This window comes from Xenia sp. Carnegie-2017, unplaced genomic scaffold (assembly GCF_021976095.1).
Source record: "Xenia sp. Carnegie-2017 unplaced genomic scaffold, XeniaSp_v1 HiC_scaffold_14, whole genome shotgun sequence".
Classification (NCBI taxonomy): Eukaryota; Metazoa; Cnidaria; class Anthozoa; order Malacalcyonacea; family Xeniidae; genus Xenia; species Xenia sp. Carnegie-2017.
In genome coordinates, this window is record NW_025813447.1 from 13465507 (window position 1) to 13483924 (window position 18418).

At 33.9% G+C, this 18418-nt stretch overlaps 3 protein-coding genes and 1 long non-coding RNA gene across 4 annotated transcripts; 3 read left to right on the forward strand and 1 right to left on the reverse strand.

The window, feature by feature from the left end:
- Window positions 1-1010: 1010 nt before the first annotated feature.
- LOC124434307 lies at window positions 1011-1624 on the reverse strand. The gene is made up of 2 exons (XR_006944738.1): window positions 1535-1624; window positions 1011-1466 (listed from the first exon to the last, which is right to left on the reverse strand). It is a non-coding gene; the product is annotated as an uncharacterized LOC124434307 (long non-coding RNA).
- On the forward strand, window positions 1400-5343 carry LOC124434300 (switch-associated protein 70-like). Its single transcript, XM_046984189.1, has 6 exons — window positions 1400-1676; window positions 2580-2889; window positions 3384-3727; window positions 3795-3931; window positions 4008-4334; window positions 4434-5343. The coding sequence occupies exons 1-6, from the start codon at window positions 1400-1402 to the stop codon at window positions 4989-4991; spliced, it is 1953 nt and encodes a 650-aa protein (XP_046840145.1). The 3' UTR covers window positions 4992-5343.
- On the forward strand, window positions 5182-6696 carry LOC124435324 (uncharacterized protein DDB_G0290685-like). Its single transcript, XM_046985260.1, has one exon. The coding sequence runs from the start codon at window positions 5182-5184 to the stop codon at window positions 6694-6696; it is 1515 nt and encodes a 504-aa protein (XP_046841216.1).
- A 296-nt stretch (window positions 6697-6992) lies between these two features.
- Window positions 6993-16441, forward strand: LOC124434305 (clathrin heavy chain 1-like). The gene is made up of 29 exons (XM_046984194.1): window positions 6993-7327; window positions 8149-8356; window positions 8434-8583; window positions 8647-8765; window positions 8846-9007; window positions 9087-9200; window positions 9311-9484; window positions 9865-10062; window positions 10185-10385; window positions 10489-10581; window positions 10657-10842; window positions 10921-11058; window positions 11155-11247; window positions 11320-11391; window positions 11464-11644; window positions 11741-11811; window positions 11927-12145; window positions 12222-12478; window positions 12598-12718; window positions 12791-13059; window positions 13330-13513; window positions 13608-13800; window positions 13895-14052; window positions 14125-14289; window positions 14362-14639; window positions 14850-15411; window positions 15476-15697; window positions 15770-15845; window positions 16058-16441. Exons 1-29 carry the CDS (start codon window positions 7286-7288, stop codon window positions 16216-16218), a joined length of 5067 nt encoding a protein of 1688 aa, XP_046840150.1. The 5' UTR covers window positions 6993-7285; the 3' UTR covers window positions 16219-16441.
- Window positions 16442-18418: the final 1977 nt, after the last annotated feature.

Consider the following 18418-nt stretch of genomic DNA (forward strand, 5'->3'; position numbering starts at 1 on the left):
GAGGTAAATTTACGATTTCTGCATTAACAAATGACAGAAAAATTATTTTATAAAATTAAAATACAGAGTTTTAAAACAGGAAAACATCAGTATAATTCAAGTCAATTTAAAAATACGATCTTTAAATGTATTTTATGGCTTTTCAAGTGATGTATAATTGCTTTTCAATCGTTGACGGACTAACAAAACAAGCAACTATCTCACCTGAGAAGCGATATTTCCTTTTTGTGGAAACTACGACATCCAACAATTGAACGATGAAGTGGCATTATAAAGAAATGCCAAAAATATTGTCACAGAATAAACTAACGATATCCATATTTTGATACGTTTTGTTTTGAAAATTCAATTTACTATAGACACCAGGGGAGGTCGAGAAAATTTTTCTGCAAAGCGATCATTTGGAAATACGTCCTTGGCCGCCATGTTTTTACAACAGTTCAGTTCACTAGCCGCTCAGTTATTATCACTCAAGTTATCACTAGTTATCACCAGTTATCACCATAGATAGTATAGTCATTACCAAATTTAGATTGCGAAGGAGTTGTTACCAATGGTTGTGACCAAACCGCGAAAAATGTTCAACGAAGCACAAATGTGAAAGAATAAAAAAATAGTTGAATATAGTTGTAAAGGTGTAAAGCCAAGTTTGCTCAGCAACTAGAAAAATGGACTCTCTTATTTTGGAAAAAATTGTGCTTTTGACCATTATATTTAAAATTTGGTGAATTTGCAGGCATGTTTCTGTGGTTTTGGGTGATCTTAAAGTTCCAACAAAATGGAATAGTAATTATTTGTATGGATTTAAGGCAGGAACGTTGGCTTTCACAATGGAACCATTTTCAATAAGTAAATGAGGGAGTTTAAAGACATGACTAACAACTTTGTTTTTTTTGTCGGAATATTTCTTTACTTCCTGACCGGAAAATAAAAAGCAGTATGGAAACTATGTATTACGTTTAACAGGCATATTATTCCATGAACAAACTTATCACGAAACACAAAAGTGAAAATTTTAAAATCTAAAATATTACATGAACTTTGCTGATTGCTGGTTTCTAAATCTTTAATTTCTTCCAATTTTTTTGCAGTTGACATATATTTTTGTAATCAGGATTGCATATCGTGCAATATGGATCAAAATATTGTGACCAAAGATATGATATATGACGTTCACAAAGCCACACCCACGTTAAGTGGAAACTTTGAGTTTTCATTTCCTTAAACACGTAGTGTCCTATTACTATTGTATTGTTCGTCTTTCAACAACTCACATCACCTCTATTTTTCATTTTTCTTTTAAGATATAACAAACTATTCAAGTGTACTTTTCAATCGTGTTTGTGATCGTATAAATTCGTCAACTATACATACTCGCAGTATCATTGCCAACGTTGAAATGGACGAGGAAGTAGCTTCAGATAACGAAATTGGTCGAAAGAAAGTTAGTCTTCATACTGACGTTGCTAATGGAATAAAATATGCGATAGCAACGTTAGATGAAAACGAGTCGGGAAAAGTAGCCAAATCTCACCTACAAGCTGTTGTTGCCAACATTTGTCAAGCCTTTGGAATTTCTTACGTTAGTGATGATTTGGATGGATATTTACCAGAACAAACAGAGCTATCTGTTTCTGAATTTCTCGAATTTTTAGAAAGTAAATTACTTGTCAAAGGTGCGTAAGTACTAATCTTCTTCAAAACACGTAGTGAAATACTTACTGACGAACATTCAAATATCTATGTATGATCTTCCTTTTATAGATAACAAATACTAGTGATATTATTGACCTGAAAGTTATCGACTGTTGAAAACCATGACTACGATGTTTTTTTTGTTTACAAAAATGAAATTTACAATATAATTTCAAATCTGATTCATTTCGTGAAACATTGAACGGCTGGTTATAATAATTTAGTGTTTTAAGTCGGTTAATGAGTGAGATTATAATCGCCGGATCTCGTAGACATTATTTTGTAGAGCATTGGCGACTGACACACGTATTATCTTCTTATTTTTACCTTTCAAACAATGTATTTCCCTCGACAGGAGCTCAAATAAGCACAAAATGTATTAAAGAATAGTAAAGTTAATGTGTTCAAATGTTTTTGTTTACATTTGAGTTTTGAAGAAGCGATAAAATAGTATGAATTTGAATATATGATTTTTTATGTCGTAAACAGTGATCGAGTCTTACATACATGATTTTTAAAAGAACCATGTGTGAGTAGTTAAGTTGAAGATATTTCAATCAAAACTTGTAGATTTCGATACTTGAAATAACGTGTCTCCTCTATACAGGAAGTAATCAATTGAAAATGACTTATGACGTCATCATGTGCTTACAGTTCACAATGACACAATCGCAATTAATGCCAATTAAAACAAATAGAAAGTATTTACATACAAGAAATATACAACGCTTTAGAAATTACTGAAGAGAAAAAACAGAAATGTGCCTTTTCAATTGATTGCAATTTCATTTTTGTCTTCTCATTGTTTTTTTTCAATTCATCATAGTTTAATGATTGAAATATACCCTAACTTATTGTAGTTTGCCAACTTTGTTATTTTCAAGGGAAAAAGCTGGATCCTAAAAAACTTGATAAGCTTTCTTGGGTACTAGTTGGTCAAAATTATGAAGATTCTCCTCACATCTTAACAAAAAATGATGCTTTCAAATTGTGGTGTATCTTCAAGAAACTTGATGTTGGCTGTGATCTTCGTGTTGACATTGAAGAACTTTGTATCATTATGGAAAAGTTTGTTAGGGGTCTTGGACTTCAGTGGAGTGAGGCTTCCCTCCACAAGTATGAGGTGGATGGGGCCTTAACCTTTTGGAAATTCATCAATTGTATGGAGGAATTATTAGAAGGAGTCGAAAAAAGGTAAATAAGGGTAAATTTTTTTTGAGGGGGCTGTTGAAGATTGATTTTGTCATGTAATATGTTTTATAAAAGCTGTCACATTGTCAATCCAACAAAAAACTTTCTAGTTTTGTTATAGGATTTGTAGTTTTGGTTTACAAACTTTGCATTTATTGGATCTTATTTTGTGACTTCTTCCTACTAGTATGCAGATTTCTTTCTAAATACATAATTATTATTGAACAAAGCTTTAAACATTTCTGGTTTGATTATTTGTAAATAAATAATTATTTTTACTATCATGGTCTTGACAAACTGTATGATTTGATATTTCCAACTTACTTTTAGTGTTACATGTTTGTAAACATAGATCGTCCAGGTTGGTATAGTCCTGAGAAGGACTGTTTTTGTTGTTGTTGACTGACGTTTCGACAACCTTAGTGGTAGTCATCTTCAGAGTAGCGGTAGTCATCTTTTGACTCTGGGGTTCAAACCATTTACTTTATCACTTTTAGTGTTCTAAATGAAGGTCTTCGGGAACTGTATGATTTGATACTTGATGAAGTGATGCGAACTGGATTTCTTACAAAGAAGGGTCACAGTGTTATAAAAAGTCAAAAAAGTCGATGGTTTGTTCTGAAGTCTGGCACCTTGACTTATTATGTCTCAAGTGGTTATTATTTAAAGAAAGGAGAAATAATCTTAAATAAAAATGCCAAAGTCACTAGTATTCCTGATAAAGGAAGCAACAAGTACCGTTTCTCTGTTGTATGTGGTTCGACTAACAAAGAATTTGAGCAAATTGCTCCTGATCAAAGGACCAAACAAGCGTGGATAAATGATATACAAATGGCTATAGGTAGGTTTTATTCATTCTTAAATTTGTCTTAATTTGTTAAACTTAATATAATATTTCTATACGTCAGATTGCTTTGGTGGCAACTCACCATTGATAAGAGATCTCTTATCACGAAAAGCAAAGCGTGATGAGATGCGTGCGAAAAAGGATGAAGAAGAAAGAAAACGCAGAGAACAGGAAAATTTGCTTAACGAACAAAGAAAGGTAAGAAACGTAAAATTGTGTGAAATTATTTAGTATACGATGGTTCAGAAAAACATTTATTTTTTTATCTCGACAGGAAATTGATTTACTTAAGAGAAGGAAAGATGAAATTGAGAAAAGCGCGGAGGAAGAGAAAGCGTTGTTGGATGCTGAAATAAAACGCCGTGAGGAACTTGAGGAATTACAACGAAATCTACAGCAACTTTTAGAAGATCAAAAAAAAGCAAGAGAAGAGGATGAGAAGATCCGAGCTGCCAAAGAAAGATTGTTGGAAGAAGAACGCGCGAAACGAGAACAACTGGAAGCTCTGCGACAACAGCAACAAGAAGAACTACAGAGTGAAAAAATACAGAAGGAAGAATTAATAGTGAGACAGAAAGAACAGGAACGAGTTCTTGAAGAGGTTTGAATAATTATGTTTTACACTGTGATAATGATAAATCTATTGATTTCTCATATCAATAGAAATTCTTTGTTTAAACTACCGTTTTCATTGCTTTAGGAACGTAAGAGACTTCAACATTTGGAGGAAGAAAGGGAGAAAGCTGAAGAAGCAGCAAAAGCTGCAAAAGATAAGTTAACAGCAGCTGAGACAGCGGCAAAAAATGCAGCAGAAAAAGCCAAGGACAAAGTAAGACAACTGAAAACATCAATCGGTCTTAAAGGAACTGTTGGTCCAAAAGTTGATCCTTTAGTCACTCATCGTGGAAAAGGTGCATTTACTTTGGAAGAATTTTTAAGTCGTGCTACTGAATGGAGTGGCCTAACCTTGGATGAAGAGAGAGCAAAATCATCTGCACCAGAGGTTGACGAGCTAGTCAAGGCCTCGTCAACTCCAGCATCAAATCAGAACATTCCTGAATTTTTAAAAAAAGCTGCTGCCTGGAGTGGTCTCAACCCAGACACTTATCTAGAAAGTGGAAAACTTGAAAACACTGAAAAAGAGTTCTCCACCCAAAGTTGCGGCAAAACCTCCAAAACCTGTATCATCTTCGGAAAACAGTACGGAGCCCGATCAAGGCGGGGAAAAAGTACAGTTTGGTATGAATGCTGGCGATGATGTTAAAGAAATACCACAGAGAGATGATTTGCTTGCACATGATAGTGGTGAGAGATACATAGATGAGCCACTGAAAGGTGATCAGGATACATGTAATGGTGGTGAGGATAAAGAAGAACCACAGAATGATGTCAAGGAAACGTGTAATGGTGGTGAGGATAAAGAAGAACCACAGAATGACGTCAAGGATATGTGTGATGGTGGTGAGGATAAGATTGAGGATAAAGAAGAACCACAGAATGACGTCAAGGATATGTGTGATGGTGGTGAGGATAAGATTGAGGATAAAGAAGAACCACAGAATGACGTCAAAGATATGTCTGATGGTGGGGAGGTAAAGGTTGAGGATAAAGAAGAACCACAGAATGACGTCAAAGATATGTCTGATGGTGGTGAGGATAAGATTGAGGATAAAGAAGAACCACAGAATGACGTCAAAGATATGTCTGATGGTGGGGAGGTAAAGGGTGAGGATAAAGAAGAACCACAGAATGACGTCAAGGATATGTCTGATGGTGGGGAGGTAAAGGTTGAGGATAAAGAAGAACCACAGAATGACGTCAAAGATATGTCTGATGGTGGGGAGGTAAAGGTTGAGGATAAAGAAGAACCACAGAATGACGTCAAAGATATGTCTGATGGTGGGGAGGTAAAGGTTGAGGATAAAGAAGAACCACAGAATGACGTCAAAGATATGTCTGATGGTGGGGAGGTAAAGGTTGAGGATAAAGAAGAACCACAGAATGACGTCAAAGATATGTCTGATGGTGGGGAGGTAAAGGTTGAGGATAAAGAAGAACCACAGAATGACGTCAAAGATATGTCTGATGGTGGAGAGGTAAAGGTTGAGGATAAAGAAGAACCACAGAATGACGTCAAAGATATGTCTGATGGTGGGGAGGTAAAGGTTGAGGATAAAGAAGAACCACAGAATGATGTCAAGGATATGTCTGATGGTGGGGAAGTGTCTAGTAAAGATACTCAAGAATCTTGTGATGATGTCAAGCTGGAGGCATTGGTGTCTGAAAGTGACATCAGTGAGGTTGAAATTATACAACCAAATGGTCCGAAAGAATTGTGTGGAAATAACGATGAGGTAATGAAGAATGATGAGGAATTACAAGGAAAGACGACGGTGAAAAGTGATGGGAACGTTGATAACTGTAAGATCCTTGCTGATGTTGATAATGACGATTGTTCCAATCACATGGTAAATGACAATACTGCTGTTTATTTAAAGAGTGGTGGAGATGAAGAGAATATGAATGTCTTTGATGTCGGATTCAAGGAAGGAGAGAAAGAAGAATCTTTTAAAGGAGATTTTGAGTCTTCTGTTGAAACAAAACAGTTCGTATCCAAGAATGAACCTACAGGAATCCCGCACACAGATGAATTTGAGAAAAAGAAAGTCGAAGTCGACAAAGTAGATCCTGTTGTTGAAGGTGTGAAGAAATGTGACCCTACAACAGAGACCGAATGTCTTGAAAAATCACAGTTCTCTGAAAATTTTTCATCGTCTGATGTTGTTAATGAGAATGCTGCTGAAGGTACAACCCAAGACACTGTCAAAAATGGCCTTTCATCAGACGAGATCGCAGTGAAAGTGGAGAATGATAATATAAAAGAAATTAACGAACTTAGCATGATAACTTCAAAAACCAACGAATGTTTAAAAAGAGGCGAAGACGAAACAATCGAAAAGTAGATGTCTCATTAGCAGTAAAATAATTTTATTGAGCAAAGTTCAAATATATTTGCTTGCTAGACGTAATTTTCACAACATTCATCTAACGTAAATGGCAGTATGAACATTACGTTTTTGATAGGAATAATATTAACTATACTGTGTATCGAAATAATCTAATTACTTCCTGTCTATTCTCAATACAATTGTTGTATTCATGATATATAATTGTTGATGGCTCATTATTCAACCAATTCATTCTTTTTGCTTCATTATCTTCGTTGTGTACACTCTTCTTTTTTCTCCTCAATCTGATTGGTCAATCATTCCCATAATGATGTCACAAAATATGACGTCTTTCTCTGTTGACCCTGCAATATGTGGTGGTACCCCCGTGCAACAGAGTTGCTCACGTGGCACCTCCCTCAAGTCGAGGCTCCTTCAAGTCCTGCCTGAAGTTCGAGAGACATTCGTCGACTTACTTTCCTTATTTGTTGGTGTTCTTCTCTTTTATATTGATTAATTCATCGTTTCTGCAGTAAAATACGTCGAAGCAAAGTTTTTATAACGATCTAGTTTATTTGTTTTGCCTGATTTTTTGCTCAACATCATGGCACAAGTTTTACCAATTAAATTTCAGGAGCATTTGCAGGTAATAGTATGTTGGTATAATAAATCAGACGGGAATGGTAGTAACGTTCAGTCCTAGATCTTAAACTGAAAGCAATCACATAGTTCCTTTTCACTTAAGGTGGGAATTTTTATATTAAAGATAAGAGTTTAGAATTAGTGCATAAAAGTATGATTTGTAAATTGTAATTTCACTTGGTGAGGTATATTTGATAAATCGTTCGGTATATTAGGAAGCATGCGACAGGTTCACCCTAAATTACATTCTCCTCCTGATGAACAGCATTGCAACTCAGGAACTTAAAACTTTTTGATTATATTTAAGAAGAAAACTTATTTCCGGACACATCCAAAAGTTGCAGTCTTCACATACACCCGTGATGTATAGTAGTTGAAATGAAGTGTTTCTTTCTTTACGTTTTACTTAAACTTTTCCAATAACTTAGTCTATTATTTGCATCAAAAATACTTTATTACTGTGGTGTGAGGTGAAGCGGTGAAGCTCATGCTTATTGTGTAATATTTAGTAGCATTTCTTACCAAAGGTTTCGTTAACAATAAACAAAAATAAAGGGACTTCCTGGGGTAGGCTATAGTCATCATATTTTAATATTGTATGATCTATTCTGTAACTTCTCATAAGTCTTGTAATCCAGGAGAAGCTTATGAACTGTACAAATGTTTATTATTTTAAAGTCCTTTGCATCTCTCACATTTCTAAATGTGTTTAATGAAGTTGTGGTGCATATGAAGATCAACTCTTGAATATTATATTTGAGTCAGTAAAATAATAAATTATATCAAAGCAGTTTGTTTGTAAAATGTCTATTTTCACTTTTGAAGCTTCAAAATATTGGCATCAATGCAGCGAACATAGGTTTCTCTACTCTTACCATGGAGTCTGATAAATTTATCTGTGTTCGTGAGAAGATTGGTGAAACAGCACAAGTTGTCATTATTGACATGGACAATGCAAATAATCCAATTCGCCGACCTATCTCGGCAGATTCTGCTATAATGAATCCAAAATCCAAAGTCATTGCTTTAAAAGGTAGTACCATAGTATTGAACTGTGATATGTGCCTTTTTTTCATATGAAATATTTTAAAATGTGATTCATCTTTTTAGCTGGACGTACATTGCAAATTTTCAACATTGAAATGAAAAGTAAAATGAAAGCTCACAACATGACTGAAGATGTTACTTTTTGGAAATGGATTAGTGTCAATACTGTTGCTTTGGTTACAGAAACAGCTGTTTATCATTGGCCAATGGAAGGTATTTTATATAAAGAAACATTATAGAAGCTATTCTATTTGCTAACTTTGTTGTACATTGTAGGTGATTCGCAACCTCAGAAGATGTTTGATCGTCATTCAAGTTTGGCAGGCTGTCAGATTATCAACTATCGTACGGATCATGACCAGAAATGGCTACTGCTCATTGGCATTCAGGCACAAGTATATGCACATAGAAATAGTTGTGTTTTATTTGCTATGTGTTTGTCAATATTGTCAATTGTCGAGATTTTCTTATTTAGCAAAATCGTGTTGTTGGAGCAATGCAATTATATTCTGTTGAAAGAAAAGTTAGTCAGCCAATTGAAGGGCATGCAGCTGCATTCACACAGTTTAAGGTTGAAGGAAATCCCCTTGAATCAACATTATTTGCATTTGCTGTTCGTGGCCCTCAAGGAGGCAAGGTGAGTCACAGATTATCATATTTGTCTTGAAATGTTCTTATTATTCATTAGCCAGTCTATGTTGTTTATGTTGCTATAGTTACATGTGATTGAAGTGGGGTCACCACCATCTGGAAACCAACCTTTTCAAAAGAAAGCAGTTGAAGTTTTCTTTCCTCCTGAAGCTCAAAATGACTTCCCTGTTGCCATGCAGGTACGTATATCAATGCATTTCACTTATTTATTTTTACATTAAACATTTCCCAACAGGTTCATCTTCACCATTTTTATCTAAAATCAATCATTGCAATTTTTATTATTTAGGTTAGTCAAAAACATGGTATTGTATATCTCATCACCAAATATGGTTATGTTCATCTTTATGATGTTGAAAGTGGTACATGCATTTACATGAATCGAATCAGTGGTGACACCATTTTCGTGACAACTCCTCATGACCCAACAAGTGGTATTATTGGTGTTAATAGAAAGGGACAGGTTAAGTTAAATTTTTTTATTTATACTGATTAAATATATAAGGTATTCCCTTTTTTAGCTCTTACTTTGGATGACATTCTGTGCAGTTTTTTTTTGAGGGAGAGTTATTAAACAAAAATAGAGAAAAAAACTCCAATGGAAATTTTTTGGTGATGGATTGATGGTTATAGAGAATTGTTTTATTTATTCAAGAATCAAAAAGTAAAACAAATGTTATTCATAAAATTACAAATGTAGTTCTTCAAATTATGTCCTTTAGTTTTACTAAAGTTTTACTAAAGTTACTTCAGTTTTACAGAGCTAATAACTGATATGATAAAAGTATTAATGTTTTTTTCATAGTTTAATTCAATGTTCAACTTTTGTTTTACATTATGTAGGTTCTTGCTGTTAGCGTTGATGAGGAAAATATTGTATCGTATATCACCAATGTACTTCAAAATCCTGACCTTGCATTGCGCATTGCCGTACGAAATAACTTGGGAGGAGCAGAAGAGCTGTTTGTGAGGAAGTTCAATAACATGTTCAGTAACATGCAATATGCAGAAGCTGCCAAAGTGGCTGCAAATGCACCGAAGGTTTATTTACTATTTATTATTTATATATGGCCAATTCATCCATCTTTTGATCCATCTAAAAAATTATGTTTTAATAAAATATGAGTTTATTTTTGACAATTTTGTGCTCATTTTCTTTGTAGGGTATCCTTAGAACCCCTCAAACCATCCAGCGATTTCAACAAGTACCAGCACAACAAGGACAAACATCACCTTTGCTGCAATATTTTGGTATCTTACTTGACCAAGGACAATTAAATAAGTATGAGTCTCTTGAATTGTGTAAACCAGTGTTACAACAGGGTCGTAAACAACTGCTTGAGAAATGGCTGAAGGAAGAAAAGGTTGGTGATGTGTCTTTTATTACTTTTATTCATCACAAAGTTTTTTCAAATTTTCAATAAGACTGAATTTTAAAACTTTTATTTTATGATTATTTGGTTTTAGCTTGAATGTAGTGAAGAACTCGGTGATTTAGTTAAACAAGTTGATCCAACTCTTGCATTGTCTGTCTATTTACGTGCAAATGTTCCACATAAAGTAAGTTGTTGATTAACTTTATTTGTTTTTTTTTACTCTATGGCAAACTATGTTATGTTACTTTGTTTTATTTAGATTATTCAATGTTTTGCGGAGACTGGACAGTATCAAAAAATCATCATTTATGCAAAGAAAGTGAATTTCACTCCCGATTATATTTTTCTTTTGCGGAGTGTAATGCGTGTGAACCCTGAGCAAGGAAGTACATTTGCAAGCATGTTAGTTCAAGATGAAGGTGAACCTCTTGCTGATCTCAGTCAGGTAATATAAATATTAAATAATTATAATGAAAAATGGCTTTAAAATGATTTCATTAACTAAAATATTTTCTTGCGTTAGATTGTCGATGTATTTATGGAAACAAATCAAGTTCAAGCTTGTACATCATTTCTCCTTGATGCTTTGAAAAACAACCGTCCAAATGAAGGTCACCTTCAAACACGTTTGCTGGAAATGAATTTACTCACTGCTCCTCAGGTTATGATGATTTATCATACATCCCTATATCATCCATAGTGTGCCTATATATCCATTAAATGATTGTCTGTATTTTTTCTATTTAATTAAATACAGGTTGCAGATGCAATCCTTGGAAATCAAATGTTCACTCATTATGACAAAGCTCACATTGCTCAATTGTGTGAAAATGCAGGCCTTCTTCAACGGGTGATTATCTTGTCATTTTGTTTTATCATTATTTTAAAAACCTTGAATCTCAAATTTTGACTCTCATTCTAGGCTTTGGAACATTATACAGACATTTTTGACATTAAAAGAGCCATTGTACATACTCATCTTCTAAACCCTGAGGTATTTTTTGTAAATTATCTTCTGATATTAATATTGATTCATTTTTGTTCAACCATTCCCTTACATTTTTAGTGGTTGGTAAATTATTTTGGCACTTTGTCTGTCGAGGACTCAATGGAATGTTTGAAAGCAATGTTAACAAATAACATCAGACAAAATCTTCAAATTTGTGTTCAAGTAGCCACCAAATACCATGAACAATTAGGAACAACACAACTTATTGAATTATTTGAATCATTTAAAAGTTTTGAAGGTATAATTTCATACAATATTTTTTTATATTTTCAAAATGCTTATTGGAAACAATGTAATTTTATTTTAATGTCTTTATTTTTTTCTCTTGTTTCAGGTTTGTTTTATTTTCTTGGATCAATTGTCAACTTTAGTCAAGATGCAGAAGTACATTTCAAGTATATTCAAGTTAGTAAATAATAAATGTACAAATTTTTCATTTGAATGTGTGTAATTTTTGCTTGTATTATAACCTTTCATTTTATGCTTTGTCATTATGTGTTTTTTTATGAAATTGCTATAGGCTGCATGTAAAACTGGACAAATTAAAGAAGTTGAAAGAATTTGTCGTGAAAGTAATGTTTATGATCCAGAGCGAGTAAAGAATTTCTTGAAAGAAGCCAAGCTTACAGATCAATTGCCTTTGATTATTGTTTGTGATCGCTTTGACTTTGTTCACGATCTTGTCCTTTATCTTTACCGAAATAATCTACAGAAATACATTGAGATTTATGTCCAGAAGGTATACTTCAAGTATCACATAAATATATGTATTAAAAGAATGGACTGTTTTATTTTTAGATATATTGTCTCTTTAGGTTAATCCATCTAGAGTTCCTGTTGTTGTTGGTGGTCTTTTGGATGTTGATTGTTCCGAGGACATCATTAAAAATCTTATACTTGTTGTACGAGGACAGTTCTCAACTGATGAATTAGTGGAGGAAGTTGAAAAACGAAACCGTTTGAAATTGCTTTTGCCATTGCTTGAAGCTCGTGTACATGAAGGCTCAGAAGAACCAGCTACCCATAATGCACTTGCAAAGATATATATTGACTCAAATAATAATCCCGAACGCTTTTAAGGTAGGATTGATTTAATCAAATGTTATCAATAAGTTTATGTCTTTGAAACTACAATTTATACTTGTGAAAAAATGATAAAGGAGAAATAGTCTTATAAAATTTGTTTTTATTTTTTTGTAGAGAGAATCCATTCTATGACAGCAAAGTCGTTGGTAAATATTGTGAAAAACGTGATCCACATCTCGCATGTGTTGCATATGAACGTGGACAATGTGACATGGAACTAATTAATGTTAGTTTTAAACACAGATATGTTCATGGAGGAAGGTTTTCTTAATAAAAAGATTTGTTATGATTTCTTTAGGTATGCAACGAGAATTCATTATTTAAAAGCGAAGCGCGTTATCTTGTCAGACGTCGTGATCCGGATCTTTGGGCAAATGTTCTTGTTGAAGACAATCAATATCGTAGACAGCTTATTGACCAAGTGGTACAGACTGCCCTTTCTGAGACTCAGGATCCTGAGGATGTGTCTTGCACGGTGAAAGCTTTTATGACAGCTGATCTACCAAATGAACTTATTGAACTGCTTGAGAAGATTGTTCTTGAGAATTCTGTCTTCAGTGAACATAGGTATAACTATGTAATACTAACAAATTGTGTCTATGTTGAGATGTTGTTTTTTATGAAGTGGAAACTATTTTCAATGTTAACATGGAGTAGTAGCAGGGTAAATGAATAAAGTTTTGCATGGGAAGTTATTTCTAAGGTTAACATGGAATGTTGTTTGCATAGAAGGATGAATTTTTATCAAGGAAATTTTGAGTTTAGATATTTTTGGACAAAATGCAAACCTAATAATGAAATCTATCAAAAAAATAACTTTTCTATTTCTATTTCAAGGAATCTTCAAAACTTGTTGATTTTAACTGCTATCAAGGCAGATCGTACGAAAGTAATGGAGTATATCACTCGACTTGATAACTATGATGCTCCAGATATTGCAAGTATTGCTATTGGAAGTGAATTATACGAAGAAGCTTTTGCCATTTTTAAGAAATTTGATGTCAACACTTCCGCTATTCAGGTAGGATGGTCACGGTGTATTAGGGACATTGTTTTGATGTTTTATGGTGGTGCTGGGATATTTATGTATTGCATACAATGTCTATATCATGTAGGTCCTTATTGAGAACGTTCAAAATCTTGATCGTGCTTACGAATTTGCTGAGCGCTGTAATGAACCAGATGTCTGGAGTCTTCTTGCTAAAGCTCAACTTGAGCAGAGTCTTGTAAAGGAGGCGATTGATTCGTTTATAAAGGCTGACGATCCTTCAGTTTATACTGAAGTTGTCGCTATTGCAAGAAAAGAAGGTAAAAATAAATGCTATGGATGATGATTAAATTTTTAAATTTACTTTGTCATAGTTTGTGATTTTGGTGATCCATGATTTCTTTTCATTTGTAGACAAATATGAAGATTTAGTGAAATATCTTCAAATGGCGCGAAAGAAAGCTAGAGAAGGATTTATAGAAACAGAACTTGCATTTGCTTTGGCAAAAACTAACAGATTAGCTGAGTTAGAAGAATTCATTTCTGGACCAAATCATGCTCAAATAAAAGAGGTATATTTATCATCAACTTGTATGCATTGCAAAATTTTTACGTATTTTATTCATTGATTTATTATTGTTTAGGTCGGTGACCGATGTTTTAATGATAAAATGTATGAAGCAGCAAAAATTCTCTACAACAACATATCAAACTATGGTTGTCTTGCCTCCACCTTGGTTCATCTAGGGGAATTTCAAGCTGCTGTGGACGGAGCAAGGAAAGCAAACAGTACGAGAACGTGGAAAGAGGTTGTATTTTACTGACAATTCTTGATTTTAAGACAATTTACTTTGCAGTAACTGTGACTTCATGATATTTAGGTATGTTTTGCATGCGTGGATAGTGAAGAGTTTCGTTTGGCTCAAATGTGTGGTCTACATATCGTTGTCCACGCTGATGAACTGGAAGAACTCATCAATTATTACCAAAACCGTGGCCATTTCCAAGAGCTAATTCAACTCCTGGAGGCTGCATTAGGACTGGAACGAGCTCATATGGGAATGTTTACTGAGCTAGCTATCCTTTACTCAAAGTATAAACCAATGAAAATGAGGGAACATCTTGAATTGTTTTGGTCTCGAGTTAACATTCCAAAGGTGAGGCATGATTTACTAAGATTTTCCAACCCCTAATCCTAACCCTAACCCTTAGATAAGCAAATCTTAGTTAATAGAAATTGGTAGAAATTGGATGTACTAAACTCAATGTACGGTTGGAGGTGTTACACTGCATGTTTTATTGATAAATATACGCTGAAGAATGATACTCGAATTCTGATGGTAACATGTTTGTTTATGTTTTTTCTCAGGTTCTGCGCTGCAGAGCAAGCTCATTTGTGGGCAGAGCTAGTGTTCTTGTATGAAAAATATGAAGAGTATGACAACGCAATTCTTACTATGGTTGCTCATCCTACTGTGGCTTGGAAAGAAGCTCAGTTTAAAGACATCGTCACTAAAGTTGCCAATATAGAGTTGTACTATAAAGCTCTTCAATTCTATCTCGACTACAAACCTCTCCTGCTCAACGATCTACTCATAGTCCTCACCCCTCGAATGGATCATACCCGTGCTGTGACCTATTTTCGTAAAATCAATCATTTACCGCTGGTCAAACCGTATCTTCGTTCCGTTCAAAATCACAACAACAAAGTTGTTAATGAGGCGTTAAATGATCTCTTGATCGATGAAGAAGATTATAATGGTCTTCGTGCATCCATTGATGCTTTCGATAATTTTGACAACATCGCTTTAGCCCAGAGACTTGATAAACACGAGTTAGTCGAGTTCAGAAGAATTAGTGCTTATTTATACAAAGGAAACAATAGATGGCAGCAATCTGTAGAGCTTTGCAAAAGAGATAAACTTTATAAGGTATTGAAATCGTCAATATTCATTCTTCATCAATGTGTAATTTATTGACTCATTTGCTTTTCAGGATGCGATGATCTATTCAGCTGAGTCACGTGATCCTGAAATAGCAGAAAATCTTCTTAATTGGTTCTTAGAGAATAAAAATTATGAATGTTTTGCTGCGGCGTTATTTACGTGTTATGATTTACTGCATCCAGATGTTGTCCTTGAATTAGCGTGGAGAAATAATATTTTGGACTTTGCCATGCCTTACATTATACAAGTTTTAAAGGAGTATATAAACAAGGTAGTTTTTATTGTTTTCTACGAGAAATTTCTCATCAATTAGTTAGTTTTAATTGAATTATTGATTTTGCAGGTGGACAATCTTGCGACGTCGGAGAAAGAACGCAAAGATCAAGAAGAAACAAAACAGGATCAACCATTAGTGTTTGGTAAATAATATTTTTATGATATTGCGATACTCCTCTGCAAATGTTCATTTATTGGAACACTTGTCAATGATGATAAATTTTACACCATCTTTCGTTTGAAACTTGATGAAAATTTGTTTTAAAAATCTGAGACAAAGTGTAGAAAATAGTTCTTTTGTTCCTTTGAAACAAGTTATAAAAGTTTAATTGGTGTATTCTTTCTTTCTTTGCAGGCAGTGATCAGTTGATGTTAACTGCTGGACCAAATATGGCAGCAGCACCAGCTCCAGGAATGGTACCAGGAATGGCTCCAGGCATGATGCCTCCTGGTGGCCCTATGATGTACACAGGAGGCTATCCACAAGCTGCGACTGGTTTCCCCCAGCAATATTAGGACGAAATTTTAATGTGTAATAATATTTAATTTCTTTTAAACTTTTGCAATTGCTCAGCCTTCCCTCTCTAAGTGTGTAAAATTGTTCAGGTTTTTGTCTCAGTTTGATTAAAAATGTAAAAGTAACTTAGAGACAACTGGATCATATCCTACACGAGAAATTCAATTTTTGTTACTCAATAATAATTATGCATGCGTCGTAATAAATTAATTCAACTCTCAACAGTAATGAATTGTTTTGGCTCTAGTTGTAATGGCCCAAGACCCAAACGGGTACTCGGAGTTAATTTTGCAGTTATTTTATTGTTATTCAAAGACTTTTGTTAAGGAAAAGAAATTTGTCCTTTGCCATAAGTTCCTGATGGATTTAAACTATGTAATACGACGATCCTCCTTACAATACACATTCTTTGTTGTCATGAATTGGAAATTGTTTGTCTTGCATTAAGCTATTAAATTGGGTTATGCACTAATTATTAACAAATTAATTTAATTGCTTTTACACCAATTTCAATGGTCAGAACTTTGTTTATTTTCTAGTTAACCATTTTTAGTATGAGCCATGATAGCCCAATCACCATTTCTAATATGAACATGATTGTCCACTACCATTTGCTATTCTTTCATATAGAAACACATCTAACTTTTCATTCATCCTACCTTTCTACTTTCTTTATGTGTAAGTTAATAACATGTAAATACACAAATATTTGCTTTGAAGTCTGGTGGAAATGTTTCTTTTAAACCATTTATTTTTCAAATTTGTTTTTGAAATGGCTCCTTTGAAAGTCTTATGTTGGGCTATCATGTCTGTACTGGAAATTCCCTTTCTGCCAGGCAAATTTCTGGCCACAATCAAAGCGTTTTTATATCAGATGATACTATCATGAGACAAAGATTTCTGTCATTTTTTACTGTAACAACATTATTCAAACAAAGGGCTCGGCCACACGGAAGTTCTCAAATACAAATAAATGATGGCTGTAGGTTTATTATTATACATAACATATTGATTATATAGTAATTTACATGTTTAAAATAACTTCCTTATTTTTGAGATGATCAATTTCATTTTGCTTTTTTTTTCTGTTTTTTCTTCGGTGGTATTGTTGATTTAATAATTGACAGTGCTTTGGGCTCTTGTTTTACAGCTTGAGTGATAGCCGTGGTTTCAATACTTTGTTTGATTTGAACCTCTAGTCTCTAAAATAATAAACAAGTTATTGTTGCTTGATAACCCTTTGTCTTCAAATACAGTAAATTTAACTTCACCTTTTTAACTATAGTTGATGAAGATTTAGATCCTTTCTTTGACTTGACAACTCTTCCTGTAATCACGATAGACAAGGCAGACAGTCAATCCAGTTAATCAACGCAACAATACAGTTAATACTCAGTATCTTCACATACCTCCTTTCTTTAGAGGCTTCTTTTGTACATTAGCTTTCTTTTTAGCACTACTAAATTTCTTCTTACTGTTTCCTTGAGCCATTTTTTCAAAAAAATTATTAATTGCGATTAGACGAAAAGATTTACCTTCGATTGTATCGTCTACAAAAAATGTCAACAGTCAACATTATTTCTTCTAATTGACAACTCTATTGTTAAAATTTAATGTCAGTAAATGGAAGCACCCAATGAAGTTGCGCAATGAAAACAACGACAGGATGCAGAGGAAGCATTACATTTTTTAGTCAAACTGGCAATGCAGACGAGACAATATAGTGGATTGAGCATGATTTCAAAAGAACATGAAAACGGCTGCAATACCTCAAAATGGTAGAGTGTATTTAGGGAAAAGATCTCAAATGCAGTATTTAATCGGATCATTCATGTAGGCAGCATAAACGTGGGAAGAAGGGGGGTGGGTAGGGGTGTAAAGCGTAGCGGGTTTCATCACTGGTGCTTACATATGAGTACATAGTTAGGTGGTCAGTGCTAAAATAAAGTTATCAAAGAATCACAACTCTTTGATTATTTTTGCACTATATTAGTGTAATAATTAATTAGTGTTATCGCTCTAAAATAGTATATTTTTAAATTAAAGATTTAAGTTTAGATTTGGTTTTGCTTTAGTCTAAATTATTTTGCAATGAGTCAGTCTAGTAGAGACTACACCTCCCCACACACACAAAAATTGATATGTACACCCCTGCACGTAGGACCTTTATTTGCAACATTTTTTAAGCTTGCCTTCCAT